Source organism: Netta rufina (assembly GCF_964035555.1).
Source record: "Netta rufina genome assembly, chromosome: 12".
NCBI lineage: Eukaryota > Metazoa > Chordata > Aves > Anseriformes > Anatidae > Netta > Netta rufina.
The window spans coordinates 6407762-6431400 of record NC_140135.1 but is presented as its reverse complement, the minus strand read 5'-3'; the positions used below and the strand labels follow the sequence as shown (position 1 = coordinate 6431400).

The window sequence follows — 23639 nt, the reverse complement described above, 5'->3', positions numbered from 1 at the left end:
CCCAAACATGCTGTTTGCCAGCGATGCTGTTGCTCCATAGAAACAGATGATGCTGAAGATGCTTAACATCACAACTGAAAATAAAACCAGAGGGTCAAAGGAAGGAAGGGTGCTGGCAAAGTTTTATTTTCTTTTGTGTCTCACATCTTCCCAGAATTGCAAACTTACCTCAGCCTTTCCTGTCATATAACATTTACAGTCCAGCACATTTGTGGGTCTAAAAATTCAAGGCATTTCCACACTGGCCTACCTGGCTTGCTTTTTTTTTTTTTTTTTTTTTCCCTGGTGGAAAAGCCTTTAAAAAGCATTTTACTCAAGCACTGTGTATAATTACAAATCAAACTCTCACTTGCTACAAAGCCAGAATTTGAACAGAAATTCACACCGGTGGCATATTTAGTGCACTCCAAGTCTTGGCTCACTGAACAACTACTAGAAAGTAGGGCTGTACAGAACCTCAGGAGGTCATCTTGATCCAGCAGTATCAGCCATAGCTAAATGTTTATTAGGAAGCTCAAGGACCTGGGGATAGTATGAAGAAATGTTTCCTCCTGCAGCCAGAGAGCCAAAAGGCTCAGCATCTGTAGCTTGCATACACACCAGTCTTCTAGGGAAAGATGACACAATTTTTTGCTTGCTTTTTACCATACAGAGCTTGTGCAGAATATTGCTCCCCAGCCAACCACAGACCCACTCTTTCCACCCTCTGGGTGAAGGTTTGAGGACCAAGGTCAGCTACAACTCACTTTCAAATGGCAGAGGGAGGTTCTCCAACGTAAAGAGCAGAAAACAGATGGTCAAGAGCTCCATTGCAGCAGTCATGCAGAGAAGCACCACGTTGAAAGAGGAAGCTGTGGAAAGAAATATAAACAAGAGGAACCCACATCAGAGAAAGACCTGTAAAAATGTATGTGAAACCACAGAAGAGCTCATAAATCAGCTTAATTTTACATGGTCTGACTTCCATGTTCACAGAGATACGACTGTGGTTTAGTTAGTCCTTGGCTTTCAGGAGACAAGCTGCCAAGCCCTTCATCTGCCAGTACGTTGTGCTCACATGGAAAACACTTTTCGGGCAGCCAAGAAGATTGTGATTTACAGCAGCTGGGCTGGAGGGTGACTGTGGATGTATGCCAGTGGCCCAGTCCGTCTAACTCTTTCACCTTATTTGAACCTTTTATTTTCTTTGAAATGTTCTTCCTTTCCCTTATGACTGCTTCTTCTAAGCCCAGCTCAGCTTCTGTTACTTATTGTGGGCAAAACATTTCAGTTCTTGCCTAATTGGAGCAACAGAGAGAGCTGAGGCTCCCTCACTTGTGCATCTCCACCACAGAGCAGCCACAGGTGAGATTAATGACCTGGCCCCAAATACCCCTCAATAACCAGTCATCCACGGTACTGAGACTTACCTAAAATCATTAAAAAAGCATTGAGCACCAAAAAGGCAATGGCACCAGCAGTGAATCCTTCACTGTTCCCCACACCAATGTTCATCAAGTGGCCTGAAACAAAACCAGCAGATTTGGATGTGAGCAAACCATTAAGCGCAGTGTAACAGAAGAACGACATAGGTGCAGTTTGAATGACTACAGTTTGCATTAATTGATGGTGACTGCTATAAAAACAACCTACTGCACTGAAACATTGAAACCCATCACATCAGCAGTACAAACTACTTGAGGTATTAACTGAGGAGCTGGTGATGGCTACCTTAAAAACTGATGTTTTTACTTCCAAATTGTAAACGACATCAAAGTCCGGCTGAAAAGATTAATAGTTTCCTGACATACCTCTTAGGCAACAGCTTTAACTTTCCCCCCTGGTGCTCATTTTAATAGGACTTGGCTTGGATTTCATGTGAACATACTGCTCATGTGGAGCTGAATAGGGCTTCTTAAAGACAAACTTGTCATTCTGAGATCTTCCAGGGCTACAAACAATTAAGATAAATTACTACTGGCTTCTGAAATGTAAATCCAGAACCTGGTGTCTTCTGCTACCTCAGAAGCGTCTACTGAACTGTTATTCTGAAATAACTATCCTGGGACAGTCTGAGTGCTGCCTCAAAACTGTTGAGTAGGGAAAACTTTACCTCCTTTGAAGTCAAAGACATAACTTAAACTCCTGTAGCTGTCAATGGCAGTCAATTACATGAGTACAAGCCAGGATGTTTGACCATTCTTCTTTTTTTAAAAAAAAAATATTTTTTTATGAGGAGGAATATTGTAAATCTTATTATCAGTGAATCTTCTGGGAGAAGGAACTACATTGAAGAAAGCAATCAGCAATTTCCTATAACACCCCTTAGTTTTGGAAAAAGTAAAAGCCTGACCTTGAGTTACCTGCAAACCGAAGCCAGGTCCATGCTCCCCAAAAGGCAGCATAGCAGAATGGGAGAATGCAACCAAACCTTCTGCCTCCTTGCACCTGGATCCTGCAGACATACAGTTGTATTATGGCTCCTGGGATGAGCACGGAAGGTATGGAGAGTTGCTGTCTGCTGGGGTCACTGAAAGTAGCCTGGATGGCAGAGATTGCTGCCAGGCCATTGCAGATGTAGAACAAGGCATCTGGCACCTCAGCTCTGGTGCTGCTTGGCAAGTTCTTGGACCTTGTGAAGCAGCTTTTGGCAGCCATCAGTGTGGTTTGAAGAGCTGAGCTGGACATAGCTGGGGAGCCAATTGGAATCAGAGCCTTCTCCCCGATGGAGTTGATAAGGCTGGCAAAAGTTGCGTACAATGAGAGAGCAGTGCAGAGGCTGCAGGCAGCCCCGAGGAACAAGTAAGCACCTGGCACTGGGATCTGGTGGATGGAGGCGCACATGAGGATGATGAAAGAGGCATTTTGCAACATCTCCAGGGTATCTTTGTGGGTTGACATCAGAAACAGCATGCAGGCAACAGCCAAGAAGAACCACCCTCCAAACATTCCCAGCCTGCTCTCCTGAGCCGTGCCTGGCCCAAGGAGGACGGTGAGTATGAACTCTTCCCAAGACATCACCAGCCAGTAGAGGCTGTGGACACCAAACTTGGTGGTGTGGTAGACATCACCTCTCAGGTAGCTGTAGAAACTGGACAGCAGTTGGCAGCTGGAGATGATGGAAATCCATGCTGCTCCAACACAGAAGGTCTTCATGTACCCGAAGGAGTAAAAAGCAAATATAAAAGGAGAGACAGTATCACAGATGTTGCCTAGGGCCATTGGCTCGGCATACTTTGTGTTCTTTTTCTTCTCTTCCCCAATGGCCTTGGAAGAGCTCTTCTGTGCCGACCCCAGTAGCAAGACATTGAAGAGGGGATGCCCAAAGCCTGGAAGGATGTACCGTTGTGTGATGCCTTTCAGCAGGAGGGCCACCGCACCATACAGCCCACAGAGGACAATGACAAGCTCAATGACCCCTGACACTACCAGGGCCCACTGGCCAAACAGTGCAACGGCTTCAAACACCAGGGCAAGTGCGATGGCCCCAAATATGAAGGGCATGATGTAGTTCACTGTGGCTGAGCAGAAGGAGAGGATAAAGGAAATGGAAATGTAGGCCACCAGCCCTGCCACAGCACTTTGGCTGGCGGAGGTGAGGGCCGTGCTGGCAGGCAGGAGGTGGCTGGCGTTCCCCAAGGACAGCGTTGTGTTCTGCAAGGGGGGATAAGCAGCTGAGATGATGCGTGTGGCCCCATAGCTGCTCCACAGAGCCGAGAAGGTGAGAAAGGCTGCGCCTCCGAGGTGGTCGTACTTCCTGAAGGCAAGAAATCCTGCCAGGAGCTGGACAAAGCCTCCGATCAGGATAAGGTGGACACCTGGGAGACACAGCAAGACATCAGGAAGGAACGATGCATCTCCAGGCTCTGGGGGGCATCCCACCACAGGCCCCACAGCCTTCTTATCACCCTACGGACTCTGCCTTCCCCTCTGCTCCCACCTTAATGACAAACTCCTGTGCTGAGCCTCAGTGTGTGGCCCGTGAGGCCCTTGGTATGCTCAGCAGGATAAGCAGGTCCAGGAGCACCACCAGTCTTCCATCCTGCCCCTGGGAGAGGGTCTCAGCTCCCTAAGCCCGTTTCTTGTCCTCCAACCTGCTGCTGGTGGTGGCAGGGGCTCTGAGACCCTTGTTCTGCTGTAGGCAATGGCACGTGAAGGGTTGGGAGCAAATTCCTGCCAGGGTTTCTGGGGAAGGAGGAGCAGCTCTCCCAGGCAACACTGGAGAAACCCCACATTTCTCCACCTGTCCTCCACGGCTCTCTACTGGCCCAGGGGGATGACTCCTAAAAAATCCATCCTGCTGGTGCTCCTGGGGGAAGTTCACCAAGACCAGGGGCCCAGGTGTCCCCCCGAGCGTTGTCACCCACCTGCAAGGACATCCTGCGCTCCCTGCGGCCCGACGCCCGTGTGCGCCGTGGCGAAGTTCTGCAGGCAGAGGAGGAAGGCGCTGACGACGTTCGCCAGGAGGCCCAGCACGGCCGGCTCGCTGTAGAAGACAGCTGCGAAACCCGCCGTGCTCACCATGGCCCTTCCAGACAAAACAAGGGTGTCAGCGGTCACCCCCACAACCTCACCGTCTCTCCGCGCGTGTCTGCGTCTAGACCAGCGTTCCTCCGGCTCGGGCGCTCAGCCAGCGTCCAGAGCCGTGCCCCTGCTCCAAGAGGGAGAAGCTGGTGACAGGCTCAGGTGTTTCCACCGAGCCTCCCTCCTCATCACCCTGGACAAAGGCTCCATTCAAAGCAGAACTTTAGGTGCCTACTTTCCGGAGGCCTATCCAGAAAAAACACACACAACCTATTTAGGCTACAAAGATTTCTGGCAAAAACATGTTTAGGTGCCCCAAAGCGCTGCAGGTGGTGGTAATGGTTCCTGCCTCCTCTTCTCTGGGCTGCTGGAGATGGAGAGGAATGAATAGCCTAACACAAATGAACAAACATTCAGATGAAACCCACAAGGTATTTTTGAGCCAGTCCAGGACATTTCTTATCCACTGTTACAGACAAACAGGCAGGCACTGCACACATATACACAGTCTCCCTTCCAGATGGAATTTTCCAGCTCCATCCCTTTCTTGAAACCCCAGTGACTAAATAGTCTATTTTCAAACCCTTCATATTTCTACCATTAACTCGTCTATTTGTAAGCAGCCCCCACATTTCCATTCCTTTGCACTCCTGGGTACCGTGAGCTGGAGCTTGCTCTCTGGAGGTTTTTGTTAGGAAACAAAAATGAAAATAAAACAGCAATGTTCCTGCTATTTTGGTATTTTTAGAACATTTAGTGACCTAAAAGAGCTGGAAAGGGAGAAGGTGATGTATTCTGTGCTCAGACATTCCAAAAAGCCTTTTGGAAAGAAAGGAAAGCAGAGCTAATGTTGATATGGGAAGTGAAGGGGAGTGAAGAAGCAGACTCTGCACCACCCAAAGGAGGAATAGCTTTGTGAATATTAATGAACCTAAATCCCAGTGTCTACTCTTAAACACACAGTATTCCTGGGCAGATATACACTATTTTGCAGATACTGATTTGCAAAGAGGTCAGTGGCCTCTGAATTCTTCTGATCTGTTAAAAAAAAAAAAAAAAAAAAAAAAAGTTCTCTCTTTTTTATTTTAAAGGTTGCAATTTTGACAAGAAGCAATGAAAAATAAACCGTCTGCATTGACTCCTAACAGCTCTGAACTGATTCAACAAATTAAACTCGCATGAAATAATTTGGAAAGGTAATATGTCACACATCTGGGGAACAACTAGTTCATTCAATTATTTACTTGTGCTAAAGGCTGGATTTTTCAGTTCAGAAGGCTGCACCAAGCCACAGCATTGCAGGAGGAACACTCTCCTTTAACAGCAAACTCCTGTATGAATTACTGACCTGAAGGAGACCCTCATACATGATGCACCCTTAGAAACAGCTGAGCAGCACACCTGTGCAGTCTATGCTGTTGTCACTGATTTTTATGACATTCAGATGCAAACAGTTTGGATTAAATGGTTGTACTTGGAGGAGGGCCACAATATTAAGTTCCTCCAGATGTTTTGCTCTGAAGTAGCTCAGACGGTGACTTTCTAGGCATGCTGCTACAAACCCTTGTTTTGAGTTGGTCTCTGGGGTAGGATGAGATGGGTTTTCTGGAGGAAGATGGGCTGGCTGGGTGGCTGCTCAGCTCTCAGGAGTGATTTTCTACTTGCTGACACTCACTTGGTTTGCAGTAACTGCAGGATTAACCACAGTAGAGGTTTTAGAGCCTGTGATAACTTGGTTTGGGAAAGGGTGGAGAGGAAAAGTCAATAGGGCTGTTTCCCTCTGCTTGCAGTACCTTCCTTTATAGGACACCTGAGAAGTACCCAAAAATGCCAGCATACACAGGATACAGAAGTATAAAGGGAAGGGAAGAAAGGATTTAGATCAAGACATGGAAAAGGAGGACGATGAAGGAGCTTCCCTTGGGAGGAAAGGTTTTTGGGCTGGCAAAAGCTGCAGACCTGTTCTGCATACAGCCACCCCACGCACTGAGGACACAGACATGTGCTCAGCAGCTGCAAGGCAAAGTCCATCACCTCCTCCCCTGCTTCAAGCAACATAGCAACACACCGAATAATTAGTCTCGGTGGTAACAGCACCAGGAACAGGTTGCACCAAGACCTGGAGAAACGAGGAAACATTCAGAGGTGTTTTCTGTTCTAAGTATGCCCAAGCCTTGCTCGTCCCTAGGATGAAGTCACCCATCAGTGCCATCACTGTTTTGTGCAGCTGCTGCCCCCAGCACTTTGTAAGGACCTGCTTCTCCACGTGCACTACAGCAAACGGGTAGCAAAACACCTCTGCTCCCTGCTTGGAGCAGCACAGCTAGGAGGGAGTACCCACCAAGCCTTTCCTTGGCTGTCCTCCACCAGGATTCCTGCAGTGTAGCTCAAGTGGTAGAGGTGGCGTGGGCAATGCAGGGTGATGTGGAGGCAAAGGAGAAAATGGGAAGTCCCTTTCTACCGTGTGTGGGCTCTTTGTACACATGGGGCACCAGCCAGCACAGCCACTGTCCAGGAAACCGCGAGGATGGATGGGGCACTGCCAGCCCATTTGGAGAGCTGGCTTTGCTGAACAGATGGGGCAGCCCCAGGTGATCCCTTGGGCAGCGAGGGCAAAGCCACAGCCACCCACCCTCCTCCGTCTCCTCTCCTTTTCCCACTTTCCCCGGATGTGCTCCAGCCTGGGGTTTGCAGAAGTGGCTGCCGAGGTCCTCCCTCAGCCCTGTCTCTTCTGCCCTCAGCATGGCCTCCGAGCCTTGCCCACGTGGCTGCAGCCTCTGAGCACCTTGTCCTCTGCATGCTGCCTTGCCCACAGTAATTCCCCTTTTCTGCCCCCAGAAAAAGCCATTCCCCTCCAAGTCCCCTTCCCAACCTTGTCACTATAGCTGGGCTTTGCAGTCATCACTGCGGGCAACCACATAGCACCAACATCCACTGCCCGTGCTTGTTAACCTTGGCTAATATTAATGGGAATACGCTGTTGCATGGACATTATCCCCAGGGGAGGCTGGAGCAAGGCTTAGCATGCCACTGGATATATATATAAAAATACCACAACATTAAATTTTCAGACACTTATTCCCCAGTGGCTCTTAGCGATTGGTTTTCCACTCTACCTTATTAGTGATAACCAGTGTTTACATAGCTCTGAGAAAACACTGTGTCTCTCAAGATAAGCATGTTAAAAGAATGGAACGCAATGCCTTTTGGACAAGCACACAGCAAGATTAAAAGTGCACAACACCACTACACAGCTGGAATAAATATCACAGCCCTGCCTCTCATCTGGTGAAAATAGCACAAAGTTGCCTGGGACGCATTGCTATGTTCACAGTGACCATGGGTCTGGCTAGTATTTAGTAAAACAATTCAAGCTGGCTTTCAATGCAAGCTGATATTCTGTACAGAATATGCCAGAGATGCACTACTGGACAAAGCAAGAAGCCATGGCATTTCCCCAGAGTCCAAAGATCCATTTGGGGACAGAAGGTCCCGACGTCTCCTGGAAGCTCCAGCCCAGATTTCATGTCTGCACTAACATCTCCGTGAACCAGCAGCACATGGCAGGCAACATCGCAGAGCTGGCTATTTACAAGAAGGAGAATTATGAAAATATTCAGCCAAATGCTAAAACAGTGAATGTATTAAAAAAAAAAAAAAAAAAAAAAAAAAAAAAGAAGCATCAAAGAGAAACACCAATGCCATGCTTCTCCCTTTGTAGCTTGGATTACCTGGTTTGGTGACACTTCAGCTCAATGGGAGGATGCTCTTGTCCCTCTCATTTCCTGGTAAGTACCAGTTTTATAGTCCTCCTCTGGAGGAGGAGCCTGCAGCCAGTTGCTTCACACATTGGCACCTGTGGCATTTTGGAGACAGGAGTTTCCTTGAACTTTGTCAGTTATTGTCCTAAATCTTTTTTTTTTTTTTTTTCCTTTTTTATTTCCTGAAACCAGAGGGGTTTCCCTTCTGCTCAGCACAGAAAAACCACCCCTCCTCATCTATTCCCCCCACCCTCTTGGTCCCCAGAGGCTGATGTCATCACACTTGAAATTCAGTTGCAAAAAAAAAAAACAAAAAGCAAATTGCCTTTCAGAAGCATATATAAACCCTGACAGCAAGGCACCTTTCAGACAGACACCTCTCCCATCCCTCGAATAGAGCAGTGCAGAGCTGGGCATTAAGCAGTGGGAGCAGCCAGCAGAATGGTCTACTTAACTTTGCAGGTAAATACTATCTTGTGTACAAAACCTATCCATCTCTCGTCTTTCCTTTCTCACTTTAAGGAGGTCGTGTCACTTTCCGGGTGGTTCCTCTAAGCGGTCAAAACTGTCGTGACATTAAACGGGAACCTGCCCCAACATCAACAAAACCGGATGGTTTTCGCAGACACTTTAATGACAGTTACTAACCCCTTTCTTCCACGCCTGGTCCTTTTACGCATCCCAAGGGTGTTTCACCCCGTGCCGCGGGGGGGTTGTTGTTGTTGGGATGTGCTGCGTGGGTCTTCCTCCTCCTGTCCACCTGGAGCTGGTCTGTCTCACGGCTGTAGGAAGATTTCATGGTAGATCTGAGAAGTCTGTGCTGCCCCTTCCACTGCACTGTTTTATTTCCCTGGCTGTTCTTGGCACCCCTGCTGGACCGAGCTTTGGAAAATTTTTATTTTTTTTTCTCCTTTAAATATGTAGGCTCTGAAAGTCAGCTTTATCCGCTCGTTTGATCTGTGAGTGTCTTCCAATGCCATGTTAGAGGCACAACCAGTAAAACAGCTCTGAAAAAGTTCAAGCAGCTTAGGTGACAAATGGTCTTTCTCTGTCTTTGCTCTAGAAATCCCAGAAGATCTTGGCAAGCTCCCGGCAAGTGCATAAAACTGCTGCTCACGGTTTGTATCTCTGCAGAACAGCATTCTCTATCCTTTTTTGTTTTTCTTTTCAAGAGCATCTCAAAATAATTGTGTCATTACTTATTTTTTTCTTTTTCTTTTTTTTTTTTTTTTTAAGTAGCTGGGTTAAGCATACTGAGCTAGACTTCTCAAATTCTTGGAAGTTGTGCTTAGGGGTCTTGTTACGATAATTACTGCCCTGGGTGGAAAAAGTGGTAAAAATGTTGCTTACTAGCCCTGTGCTAAAACCGTCTTTAACTGATTGAGAACCAGACTTTCCAAATTCTTACACTTTGACCATAAATTGCAGATATTTGAATTGTAGCTCTCATTGCTTAGATTCTTAACTCTTCTCTCCTTACTTTCTCACATCTAATCTTGCTATTTACATTGCTTGAAGTGTTTCACTGATAACTCTCTGTGTCTCACAGCTGCACAACCTCAGCTTCCCACTTCAGACAAATCAAGCACAACTGTGCAGTGCACCCACTTGGTCTGTTATAAATTGTGTCTATTAACTCCTTTTTAAATGTGTTCTTAATGCAGTAAGAGCAATTTGTGGTTTTTAATGAACACTTGGAACAACAGAAATAATAATAATCCATGCAAATCCAATTGCTCTTAAACAGGTTTATTAGACTGTTGGTTTTTTTTTTTTGTTTGCTTGTTTTTTTAATAAAATTCTGCAGCACAGTTGTCATAGCAGGATAAAAACACGGCTGTCATCAAGCGTCTTTAATTGAAGGGTTAAAAAAATATTGCTGATTACTGAAGTGACAAAGAGTAATTGATGATGGGAAGGAAGCAATGAACGTTTTATGGGTGCAGTGTGATTCAGGCAGATTTTCCTACAGCCTCTCCAATCTAGTTGGACCTCACATTCCCCCTACTTGAGGGCGTTGGTGCTTCCATTTGCGGTCTACGGGAGATGCTCTCCACGTACACAGGGAGGGCACCGATTTTGGCAGCAGAAGGGTTTCCAAACTGCTGAGTGGTACAGATTCCTATAGCGATCCATTTCGCAGAGCCGCTGCAAGGGGTGGATTTTATTTCTGTGAGTCACAGCAATGATGACATTCTCAGCTGTGTTTACAAGTGGATTTCAGACTCCTAGGCTCTAGGTGAGTCCAAACAGATTTTCAAGCAAACTGTGAGTCAGTGGGCATGACATTTACGAATGAATGCATCCTAGTGAAATTAGGGAACGGTCATTTTGTTTGATTGGGATATTTTCTGTTTAAAAAAATATAGTGTCATAAGTGCCTGTTGATTTTGATGAGGTTTCCTCTAAGATGTTGGAAGAAAGTATTTTTATTTTCTTGTTTCATTCATCTTTACTTTTTTGTGTGATTGCTTTCGTTTGGGCGTTAGTGCTGTCTCTTGTTTGTATGCATGTGTATGTCTACCCCACCACCATACACATACACATACATGGGAAATCATGCAAATACTAGATATATTGAATTTTCTGGTTTTTCTCATCTCATGTGAGCTCTCAAAATGATATTATAAACTATAGTGGATCCTAATGACTATAATTCTATGAATTATAAATTCATCAAAACAAAAGCGATTTGTCACTGAAATATAAATTGTCCCAAATTGGATATTTTCCATGGAATTTAAACACCTCCAAAGATTTGGAAATCATGACTTCCAAATACAAAAGTGCCAATAGCCTGTGTTATCTGCCCAGCTCTACCTTACATAAATACAAACACTGACTTTTCCTTGGGAAGCGTGACGTGTTGCTTCTTGTCTACTAAAAAGGTGTTTTCAGAGACAGGAAAAAAACTTCCCTTCAGACACCAAGCTCAGGTGATCTTCTGGTCTATTCCCCTTCTGAAGCACAGGCTGAAGCCTCTGATGTGCTGAGCTGAATGGTGTAAGAACACACAAAGGCCTTCTTGCTTTTAATCACTAGCATCTTTCTGAGTGCATAGGGCTTAAGAGCTTTACTGCCTGAGCCCAGACACCTCACAGGGATAAATTTAGAGATAACTTACAGATAAATCCAGGCTTTGGGTCTAATGCTGCTTGCTAAAAGCAATGGAAGCTATAGAATGTAATTGGGGTTAAGCTTAGTTTGGGTTTCGGTTGATACACTCCCAACAGGGCTCCACTGGTAATGGGGCAGAGTACTTGCTCTGCTCCTTCTCCAGATATGGGGACATAGTTTGCGTTGACATCCCCAAAAAATGGTTTCTTGAAACCCAAGAGGGGGGACGTAGCTGAGCCCTGCTTCTCTTGAACCCCCTTGAAACCACTAGAGGGGTGACCCAGAGCAGTCCTTACAGCACATGAAGGCTGTAGGAGCCAGGATGCACCCTGGACCTTTGGAAACCCATGGAGAAGGACAGAAGTCACACTGATCTGCCTGACTTGAGCTCCCTGTGCTGCTGATGAGGGAGGAGATGCCAATCCCCTCCCCAGCAGCACCTCTCCGCTGTCTGTGAATCACAACCCATCAGCTCCCTAGGGCTGTATGAGGCTCTGTGACCCAAGGGACATGCTTCCTGTGGTCTCCAGTTGTCTTCTCCCTTCAGTAAACCCAGTGGGGACAGAGGGTGAAGGGCTGTGAGCTGTCAGCCCACTTCTCACCCACTCCCCCTCTCTCTTGGTTCTGCAGTGGTGGCCAGGAGTGCTCCCGAGGAGACCGTGACCAGCAGCTTTGCCTCCTTCATCCACGCAGTTCGGCCCGAGCACTTGACCAAGACTGTCCGTTACAGAAGCAAGAGGATGATCCTTGACAGCATTGGGGTCGGCCTCATGGGCAGCACAACGCCCGTGTTCGATATTGCTCTGCAGTACTGCCGGGTAGGAACAGCCCTATTCCCTTGGGTGTTTGTGGTCCCCACGGTGACCCCATCACCACAAGCAAGGCTTTATTTCATGGATGATGTAGGACTTTTTCCTTGTAGTGGGGCATCATACAATCACTCCTTCACTCAGGGTCCTCTCCTGAATCTCCCTTTTTGCAGGAGCTGTACTCTTCAGTTGCCGTGAGCTCCGTCTATGGCAGGCCAGGCATGAAGCTCTCCCCGACGCTGGCCGCGTTCACCAACGGTGTTGCGGTAAGGCAGGCTCTTCCAGGAGAAGCTCTGCTTTGTGGTGCCTTTAAAACACTAATTAGTATTGCAGGAAACAGTCTGGTGCCTGAGAGGGGCTATGGGGGCCAAGAAGTCTTGGGTTGCTCTGCAGTCTTGCACACTGCTTTTAGAGGGGACCAACCAAGCACCGTGGAGACCTCTGGATGACTGGGTGGATGTTGTTACAGATGTAACCTCAGCACTAGTAGCAAGGACCCCATTGGCTCCTAGCCCCCTACACCAGAAAACCCTTATCTCCATTTCCCTGGCAGACTCACTCCATGGACTTTGATGACACCTGGCACCCTGCTACTCACCCATCTGGGGCTGTCCTGCCGGCTCTCCTGGCTGCTTCCCAGATGCTACCTCCGAGCACCAAACCCAATGGGCTGGATTTCCTCCTGGCATTTAACGTGGGCCTGGAAGTGCAAGGGAGGCTCATGCATTTCTCCACTGAGGCTCACAACATTCCCAAAAGGTAAATCTCCTTTTTTTATTATTATTTTTTTTATCTTTTTTTTTTTTTTCCCCTAGTAGGCTGGTGTGAGTGACCAGGGCTAGAGGATGCTACAGCAATTTCAGTTAGAAAAACAAGCATAAGTGTACAACTTATCCCCTCTTGGTAGCTCGCACAGCTCTGCAGGCTCAGGGCCACGGTGCCAAACCCTCATCATCATGACTGAGACTCCATTGTGGTCCAAGAGACATCAACCAGGATCTGTTGCCCTAAGGCATGGTACATGAGGCCACCTTCTTTGTCCGGAAGGGTGAAAGACAGGGTGAAAGTTCAGCTGTACAGACACAAGCCATGCCACCTACTCTTAGAGAAAATTAAAAAGAGTTTTCCAAAGATGCTGGCCTCACTACGTGGTCTCCAATGAAGTTTCAAACAGATGTTTGGTTTGGCTAAATGGCTAAATGTTGAGTCAGGTGAATCCCATCCACAACAGAGCCATGAGGGATTCCCGCTGGCCGACGTGGCTGTTTCACGTTCATACCTGCACTTTCCCCCTCAGGTTCCACCCTCCTTCAGTGGTCGGTACCATGGGCAGTGCTGCAGCCACGGCAAAGCTGCTCTCCCTCAGCATGACGCAGTGCGCCCATGCCTTGGGCATCGCCGCCTCGCTCGCAGGGGCGCCCATGGCCAACGCCGCCACCCAGGCCAAGCCGCTGCACATCGGGAATGCCACCCGCCTGGGCTTTGAAGCAGCGCTGCTGGCTGCCCGAGGGATGGAGGCGAACCCTGTCATTCTGGATGACATCCCTGGGTGCTCTGGGTTCAGCGCTTTCTATAGTGTCTACCATCCCAAGCCACTGTCCACACCGGGTGACCATCACGAGTTCCTCTTGGAGAAGCAGGATATTGCTTTCAAGCGCTTCCCGGCCCACCTGGGGATGCACTGGGTGGTGGATGCTGCCTTGTCTGTCCGGAACCTCTTCATCAACTACGCAGGGTCCTTCTCTCCCTCTTTGATCCGCACCATTGTGCTGAAGATCCCAGTGTCCAAGTACATCAACCGGCCTTTCCCCAGCTCCGAGCACCAGGCCAGGCACTCCTTCCAGTTCAATGCCTGCACAGCCCTGCTGGATGGCGAAGTGGGCCTCAGCTCCTTCACGGAGAGCAGCATCCACCGGCAGGAGCTGAGGGAGCTGCTGGACAAAGTGGTGGTGGAGCACCCTGAAGATAACGTGGCCAACTTTGACAAGATGTATGGAGAGGTGGCACTGCTCCTGCACAGCGGGGATGTCCTCACAGGCAAATGTGACACTTTCTATGGGCACTGGAGGAAGCCTCTGAGCAGAGAGTCACTCCTGAAGAAGTTTCGATCTAATGCCTCTCACGTTTTTCCCGAAGAAAAAGTAGAAACCATCATCACTATGGTGGACAACCTGGAGAATATGTCAGATAGCTCCCAGCTGGCCTGCAGCCTGTGAAGGAACAGCGAATGGGTTCCTGAAAAGGGACTTATTCCAGTGAAACTCTGATTCCTTTCTTCATTGGTGCTTTACTATTCATTTCCAATGGCAGGAAACTTCCTACCCCTTGAAGTCAAAGTAGACGCTTTAGTATCAAAGGAGCCCATGAGGCAGGAGGTGTGTCTGTGTGAGCACTTAGTACACAGATTCAGTTTTGACTTAGGTTGGTTCTCAGTAGCTGAAAGGCCACTACAAATACCAAAAAATCCCATGGGAATCTGAATCCTGGGGTATTATCTGGAAACTGGTCTCCCACAAGGGATAGTCTAGATATTTTAAAGCTGAGCTCAAAGTTATTTTTGTATGGAATGCCTAATTGTTGAGTCTGGGAAGAGGACATCCAGCTGCAAAATGTGTGCTTTTCTTAATGCTCCTCCTGGCACTTTTTGGATCATGGTTAGGTAGTCTTTCTGGCCAGATGAAAAATCTATCAGAGTTACTGTAAGCAGCCCTGCCTGCAAAGCTCTCAGGCACAGAAGGAATTCTTTTTTTTTTTTTTTTTTTTTAACTACTTTTTCAGCAAAAGCCTTCCATTTCTGCAGCATTTGGGAAGTGGTTGTCAATTCTCTCTGTGCAAGGGATCATTCAATGACCCTTAAAACCTGTCTGTCTTTTCTGAATGAAAAGCAGTTGGTAGGTGAGGAATCATACAGCAGTCCTACATCTATATCCCACACCTCTTGCAAGGTGATCCTAGGGCTGTGTCACACCATCCCTCCTGGCTTTGGGCAGGTCACCCCGCACCTATTTAGAGCTAGCTTGCCGGAGGTCACCTCTGTGGTCAGCAAAGAGATGGGTACCTCTGGATGGTTGGCACAAGCACGCTGTAACTCATGTTGGGAAATTCCTGGTTCTCTCCCCTGAGAGGAGAGAAAGCATAAAGAGACTGCATCTCTAAATCATCTTTCTGGCTGGGACAAAATCTGTACTTGTGCTCCTGAGCAACCACTCACTGAAAGGCTTTCTTACCCTGCGTCCTTTCTGAATAGCAAGAAGGAGAACTATGCAATATTCCTCTGTGCATTAAATACTGTGACTGCTTATCCAAAGGACCTGTTTCCAGTGTGATAATGATGTGGGTACAGAACCTGTTGGAGAATTCAGGGCTGCTTTCTGCTGGGAGATGGGTCTAGACAGGCAAGGAATGTGGGCTGGTTCCTTTTTAGCTTGCTGGTAGTGGGCTCTGCAAAGAATTTCCCAGTCAGAGCAAAAATGTTTGCCCACCTGTTGTAATCCACTCTCTCCTACTGTCTACGCATAGTCACACTGAGTCTTTCTAAATAAAGAACTGAAGTAAATCCATTTTCTGCATAAAGATTTAATTCTACATCATGTAGGTTTCCAGTTTTAATCCAAACACATACAATACCATGGCTTTTGAATTAGAAGTGGAACACAGCAGAGGCTAGGACAGAGTGAGCTGAAGCTGAGAAGCTGACAAGGGAATTATCACCTTTCATCTATTGGTGCTGGAGTGGGGTAGGGTGTGGGATTGAGGTGGAGGGAACATTTCATTCGGATTTGGGTTTCAGGCTACATGTTGTCCATGAGATCCAGAAGGTCTTCTAAACTTGATTCATCCTACTTGCATTCCAACATCGCCAGGTTGCGATAAGGTCTTTAGCAACACTTACTATAAGGTCATTGTTTGGGAAAGGGCGAATCCCAACTTATCCCTGATAGTCAGAGACAGTCTTCATAAACCCAAATTCATATCCCCACTGGGAAAATGTGCTCACTATACACTCAGCAAGGCTAGTAGACACCAGAACACACATTGGCAAGAGCTGCAAGAAACTTAATTTCACAGGTCTCTCTGAGTGCAGTTCTCCTAGGTGCCATCACCCCTCTAGGAGGGAGAAGACCACTTCAAGCTTGTGGTGTTTGACACTGATCATTGTCAGTCCTTGGTCAGAGAGGGACAAGGCTTTTGTGAGGCTTGCACAAGTACAAGGGCCTGAAGATCTAGTGTTGCTGCCAGCATTACAAACTGCTCCCACTTTCTCAGCCTGCTGTCTCAGCTATCCAGCTAGGCACAATCCTGACACATTTCAGCAGAAAATGTGTAAAATAAGGGAGGGAAGTTTCAGGAATGCTGGTAGTGTACAAGCCTATCAGCTGAAGCAGAAACAGCTTTTCCAAAATATCTGGAAGCTGAAGGCATACTTGAGGGTTTTTTCTTTTACGGTATTTATTCTGTAAGCCTAGGATCCTGAAAACGCCTCCAGTCTCCTACCCCAGAAAAATGTCTGACTCATTATTTCCAGTTTCAAACAATGAATGTTTCATGTCCTTAAAAAAACAGGAGACATAGCCCCTTGGTAAGGAAAGTGAGGTCTTTTAAGAGCATAGGAAAAAATGGCCCCGGGGAAACTATAGGCCAGCTTGCGTGACGATGAAAGTAATCCAGTAATTAATACGGTGCAAACAAAGTTCCTAACTTCTCCTGTCAAGTTGAGTAAGAAAAGAGCCATTGTCCTTCTTTCTACTGCTGTTCCAAGATAAATGATGCTTAAAATAAAAATAAGAACAGGAAACCTTTCTTCCCAAACATATTTACAGTAGCGAGCTCACTGAGTAAAACAACACTTCCAGCGCCGAGCCAGGCAGGACACCTGTGAGCAAGCAATCAGTAAGGACAAACCCAGGCCAAAAATGAACAGGGTAGGGCTGGAACAAGAACCTGGGCAGGGAGAAGCCCAGGCCAGTAGAGCTGGGAGCTGGGGCCGGGCTGGTAGGAGCGAGGATGCTTGGTGACTGTCAGCACCCTGGAGAGCGGCCACAGAACCAGGGCTCCTGCCCAGGGGCTCCCCCTTTCCCAGGGGTCCCCTTCCCGAAGGGTCCCCTCCTGTTCTGCACGTACAGGGCAAAGGTGGTGAGTTGTGGTGTCTCCTCCCAGGGGAGTGCTTATCACTCACTCCCACAAATGGTTCAAAGTGAGCTACAAGCAGCTTTCATCCCTACTGCCAGCACTGACACAAGATTTGGGTCATTGGAAGCACTGCATTTATTAGGGATTTGCTTTTCTTCCACCATGGAGGAGATGGATTTTCCACGAAATGACATTTAAAAAAAAAAACAATTCACTGATTATTTCAGTTTTAGAGGTGATTTTGACTGTAGAGGTCAGAAGAGTTCTCTCTGCCTTCCAGCACTGTTTCCTTGATGATAACGTTGCTACCGCAGTGTGGCCAGCTGGGGAACTGCTCTCCTGGAAAAAAAACAAGTAACCCCTCTTTGTTCCTTCATGCTTTTTAAATAATTGCAGTATTTAAGAAAGAAGGAAACTCAGATGACAGTCCAAGACAACCATGTTGAGCTGCAAGGAGAGCCAACGTAGAAGTTTTGTGCCTGATGCCACTGTCTTCTTAGCACCTCATTTCCCCTTCACCCCTGCAGAAATTCAGGTGAGCTCCCTGACTTTAGAAACCCTCCCCTCCTTACAGCCACCTCCTTGCTGCTCCTCACTGCTGCTTTCTCCCATCCCCGGTGACAGAAACCCTATAAATATTCAAGTATTTATGCAGAGCTGAGTATGAGGCACAGAGCCACAGCTTCACAAGCACGTTGTGTGTCAGACGCTGAGACCCAGTTCCCAGTTCCCAGAGAGGAGATAGGTTTCAGCAGGATGGATCTCCCAAGAAAACCATGAAGTCTCCATTGACATTGATTTATAGAAGTAGAATTCATATCCAGGGGTGAGTGCAGAGCAAGCTGGGGCTGATCCTGCCTTTAGAAAGCTCTTGAGGCTCATGCAGCTTTACAGCTGGGAGCTGAGACTTGTCATAGGTTTACAAAATGAAAGCTTGAATCTGTATACAGACCATCAAAATCCTGGCCTCTGCATCATACCTCCTGCTGGGACTCAGGCTGAGAGTACGGGTTGTGGTTAGGGTTCCCCTCCGCTGACTGCACTCATGTCTGTGCTGTACCTAGAAACCTCAATCAGGTTCTCATCGGGGTCTCGGAAGTAGATGGATGTTATTGGACCCACGGCACCAGTCCTGGCCACAGGACCTTCTTCAATGATCACCCCACAGGCCTGGGAGGAGACATAAAAGCAGGGGTTTAATGCTCAAGGGATTTTTACCAGGTCGTTATGCACTCTTCCCTCCAGCCTTAAAAGCATGCGACATTGTATGAGAAAATTCTGACATTCCCCAAAGCACAGACCTTTAAAGTGTCACTTGTGAGGCTCTGGCCTCATGCCTCCCAGGGTTACACTGCCCTGTGCACACTCTACACCTTGCTCACCTTCAGATGACTCAAAAGCTGCTCCAGGGGTGCCTGTGTGATAAGGCAGATATCTGCAGAGCCGGGGACTGGGTGGCGAGCCTTGGGTTCAAATTCCTTCCCAACCTCATGCAGGTTAAACTTCTGGTTGCCAAAACGTAAAGCTTTGCGATTTTCCTGTCCCCACCAAAAAAAAAGAGAAAAGAATCAATACCAAAGAGACTTACTGGGCTGGAAGCTTTCAGCATCCATTCAGCTGTGTAGTCCTAAAAGTCCTGGGGACATGGCTGTAGTCCTGCTAACTCTGGGCTCTTGCTGGGATAACCCAAGGCAAGAGTTGACTGCTGCAAGATTCCCACCACATCCCTGGAGATGCAGTGACCCAAGAGAGTCCTATGGCCACTTGCAGCTGCTTCTAAGCCATAAAGATGAGAATTTTCAGTTCTGGGCACCCTCCATCCTGCCTGTGGGACAGCCATAAAAATAATGCACACTCTGGGAACTGCGGAGGGAACAAAGATGAGGCAGTGGGAAGATGGTGAGGAAGGAGGTTCTGACACCTCTTTTCTTTGTGGGCCCCCAATATTTCTTCAGACTTATACAGCAACTGAGACCTGATCCCCACGGAAATGCAGGGCAGTGACCTGCCATCTGTGCCCATCTGAAGAGCAGATTGATGCTCACTGTAGCCCTGGGATGTGAGTGCAACTGCCTGACTTTGTTAGCTCTACCATCCCCAGACCAAGGAGAAACCCCAGAGATACCGTCAGATCCACAGGAACCAGCCACTGGCTCAGGACTACTACTTTAGCTCCCCTCGGCCTTTCCCCCATGTTACCTTGAAAGTCACCACTTCCATGCCCAGGACTTTGGAGTAGAAGGTGACGGTGTCCTCAATGCTCTTAACAGTCAACACGAGGTGGTCCAGGCGCTGGATGAAGCAAGGTGGTGGACTTATGTGTTTTTCCTTCCAGGACATCGTCCCAGGGCTGAGAACAGAGTGCAAAACCACATAAGAGGAAGGTGAGGAGCACCCAGCTGCTCAGGGAAACGATCCAGGAAGCTGTTAACTGAACTGTCAATGGAGATCAAATGGGTTTTCTTTTGGCCTGCAGGTGGCACAAGTACAGAAGCAATAAATTCATATATTCATAGAACATCCTGTGTTGGAAGGGACCCACAAGGATCTCCAACTCCACCTCCTGGCTCCATAAAGGGCCACCCAAAAATCATACCCTCTGTCTGAGAGTGTTGACCAAACACTTCTTGAACTCCAGCAGCCTCGGTGCTTTGACCACGTCCCTGGGGAGCCTGTCCCAGTGCCCGACCACCCTCTGGGTGCAGAACCTTTCCCTAACCCCCAGCCTGACCCTCCCCTGTCCCAGCTCCATGCTGTTCCCTCAGGTCCTGTCACTGTCCCCAGAGAGCAGAGCTCAGCGCCTGCCCCTCCGTTCCCTGTGAGGGAGCTGCAGGCCGCCATGAGGCCTCCCCTCAGCCTGCTCTGCTCAGGGCTGAACAAACCCAGGGCCCTCAGCCACTCCTCACACGTCTTCCCCTCCAGACCCTTTTCCATCTTTGTGGTCCTTCTTTGCGGACTTTCAAACAGTTTTATGTCCTTCTTACGTTGTGGCACCCAAAACTGCACACAGTGCTCAAGGTGAGGCTGCACCAGCACAGAGCAGAGCAGGACAATCCCTTCCTTTGACCAGCTAGCCATGCCTGTTTGGTGCACCCCAAGGTGTGGTTAGCCCTTTCGGCTGCCAAGGCGCACTTGACTCCTACTCAACTTGCTCTCCATCAGAACCCCCAGATCCTTTTCTATGGTCTGCTCTCCAGCCTCTCCTCCCCCAGACTGTACATATAAACAGGGTTGCCCTTGGCATTTTCTTGTATATTGGATTCATATCATCTGGCATTGCCCTTCTGCAGCAGAGTGCATAGGAAACGGCTGGCAAGGAGAGATTTCAGCCCCACTGACACAAGAGCAAGGTCAGCATAAAACCAGGCACAGCTTCACTGGTACATCTGGTCCTCACGGTCAGAGGAGCTCACTTGGAGCAGGACCCCACTGTCCTGCACCACTCCTCCTTGTCACAGACAGCGTTTGGTGTTTGACAACCTCACCTCCGACCAGCCTGGGCTCAGAACCTCCACAAAGTCCTTCTCACCCAGGAAGTTCTTCTGGGTGTTCCTGAGCTGCATGGCCCAGCCTGCAGCAAACCTCCCCGAGACAACCTTACCCTCCTGCATGACCAGTAAGCCTGCTGGTCTCTCTGCAAACACCACAAGGAAACCAGATTGTAAAAATAGGCTGAGTACCTGCAGGAGAAGCAGAAGAGCTAGTGCTGGAGAGTGCCTGGCTTTACAACCGTCCTCCTGCTGCCCGGAGCTAAGCTGTGTGAGGAGTAACGTCACAGGAGAAAGGGGAAGACAATAAAATAAACGTTGATTAGAAACAGGAGCTCTAAGCACTGCTCCCCACAGAGGTGTACTTTGACCTTAGGGACCTGAAAGTCCAACCACACAGAGTTGCTTGAAAAAAAATCAAGGCTATTTTAGTGACTTACTCTTTGCAAGGGCAAACTGAGTTAATGTGCTAAACTAAAGCACTCCATTGAGCTTGCTGCTCAGACTGGGGTGGCTTACTGTTAAGAAGATGGTAAGGATGCCCCTAGAGAAGAGCTGTGGCAAGCAGCCCCTTCCCCTGCAGCAGACAATGTTCCTTTTTGCCTCCAGAATTATTTTCTACCATGAACCATGCTGAGGTCTTACTGCCCAGCGAGACACTTGCTGTCCTAACAGCCAATGTATAGCAAGAAGCAATAGCAAAGGAACCTCAGGGTGATGTGCACAGCTTTGGACACCTTTTTGGAGATACCTTCCTGCAAACAGACTCCTCCAAAGAGGCTCTTCATGGCCTGAGGCAGAGTTAGTGATCTACAGAAAACAAACCTGCCAAAAATAGCATGGAGTTTTGAAAGGTCTGAAGCTCTCTGGGCAGTTGGCTGCAAGGGAGTAAATTGTTCAGACTGGGGAAAAGCTGCCAGGGAAGTGGTTCAAGGCACAGGACACGCTGTGTTAAAATCATTCTGCATAGACCCTCTGCACACAAACTGCCCATGCTTCACTGTGCACAGTGGGGAAAATAAAATAAAAAATAAATAAATAAATAAATAAAACAAAAGCTAAATTTCTAATATTAGGAAATTTGGAAACAGCTGAAAATGTAGTGTGATGTATTGCATTCTGCCCCAAGTTGAGAGAAAGGACATCTGGAGGATGCTGGGAGGGAGCAAAATGCCTGTTTTGTATCCTTTATGTACAGCCCAGATTGACTGGGCTAGATGACCTTTAAAGGTACCTTCCAACCCAAAACATTCTGTAATTCTATAATTCCATGATTTTTCTCTCCAAGTTGTCTAAGTTAGCCCACAGATTTTCCCCCAAAGTTACTTTGTGGGTTATTTTCTGTCTCTGAACACCTGTTGTCAACCAGCAAGGAGCTGGATAGATAAACTAATCCTGGGACATGCAACAGAACCCTCGTGCCTTCCTGGTTTTTAAGGTCACAGTGGGTTTTCCAATGCTGGAGAATGCAGAGCTGAGGTGGACATACAAAGGAGGTACCAGCAGGTTGATAGGTGTGTGCTGCACAGACAGAGCTTGGTAAAAGGCTGTCACTTTTATTTATCTATCTATCTATCTATCTATCTATCTATCTATCTATCTATCTATCTATCTATTTATTGTTGGCTTCCCAAACCTCACTTTCATCTGAAAAATCCTATATTTGTTTTCTTTATTAAAACTCTCAAAGCTCTTCTCACAGGTGCCAGTAACACCAACATTGAGGGCACTAATAGCTCTTATCAGCTCCAAGCTGCCTCAGCTGGGGCTTCCACCCCACACCCATGGGCCCAGGAGCCAATTTAAGCTCAGCTCAGGTCCATCAGCCTCTCTTTGAGTGATGATGTGGGGCTGCTGGTCTCCACCTCAGCCCCAAATGTGTTTTTGCCTGACCATGGACACTGCTGGCCTGAATCTTGACTTTGTCTCACCCTTCTGGATCTGCATGGTGATGGTGTGCTTACTGACCCATTAGATCAACATCAGGTAGTCTTATCTGGGGTCAACATGTCCAAGAAACAGCAGTAAGGATGGGGCTAACATCCTTGGAAGGGGGGAGGTGGGAAGGAGTTGGCTTCTCTTAGGTAGACTCTATGGAAAAAAAGACTGTCCTTTGGTCTGGGAAATGGCTCCTATCTGTTTTGAGATCTTAGGGAGTTCCATGATATCAAACCATCTGAGTAGTGTGAGCAGTGCTTTTATTTGCTTTGTATTGAACCGGGAAGCTCCAAGTCTTTACTTTTTAAAGACAAGTCTATCTTGGATAGGATGTCAGCCTCCAAGTCACCAACACAGGATGCAAGAATTGAGTGAAGACCATATTTTTAAAAACAATATAGTAACAAGCTGTGACATTCTTATGGGATGCTTCGTAAGAAAATGGGGTAAGAAAAAGATAATCCTTGAGAAGCATTTTCCCTGAGATGCTGAAACAGTAGCATTTACTTCACTCCAATTGGCAGAGTAATTGTGCATGCTTAGATATAATAGCACTGCACATATCAGGGTGGCTTGATGCATTGTGACCCTCTTGCTTCAGCACAGGTTCACTGGAGATAAAAAGGAGAGAGTCCTGGGGAGCAGAGGGCTTTCATCATTCAGCTGTGTGGCACGGCAGGCAGTGGTCTGGTGAAGATGCACAGCATGGGCACTCACCTTGGCAGAAACTTGAGGTTTGGGAGTTTTTTCATTGGCTGTACAGTGATTTCTTTGTGGGAGGAAGCTGTGCTTTGTCCCTGGAAGCTCTACTTCCCCAAAGGAGATCTAGTCTAATACTGACAAGGTAGCTGCACCTTGGTGTTGAGTTCAGAGCAGGGCACTGCGTATCAAAA

General features: G+C 47.6%; 1 protein-coding gene and 1 pseudogene across 2 annotated transcripts; one reads left to right on the top strand and one right to left on the bottom strand.

The window, feature by feature from the left end:
• Window positions 1–7922: 7922 nt before the first annotated feature.
• LOC311213913 (cis-aconitate decarboxylase-like) lies at window positions 7923–14406 on the top strand (annotated as a pseudogene). The gene is made up of 7 exons: window positions 7923–8144; window positions 9189–9223; window positions 10330–10503; window positions 12012–12199; window positions 12364–12456; window positions 12744–12949; window positions 13488–14406. The product of its transcript is annotated as a cis-aconitate decarboxylase-like (transcript).
• Window positions 14407–18337: 3931 nt separating this feature from the next.
• Window positions 18338–19660, bottom strand: GLOD5 (glyoxalase domain containing 5; the record flags this gene model as incomplete). The annotated part of the gene is made up of 3 exons (XM_084293865.1): window positions 18338–18490; window positions 18703–18858; window positions 19520–19660. 3 exons carry the CDS (start codon window positions 19658–19660, stop codon window positions 18338–18340), a joined length of 450 nt encoding a protein of 149 aa, XP_084149991.1.
• Window positions 19661–23639: the final 3979 nt, after the last annotated feature.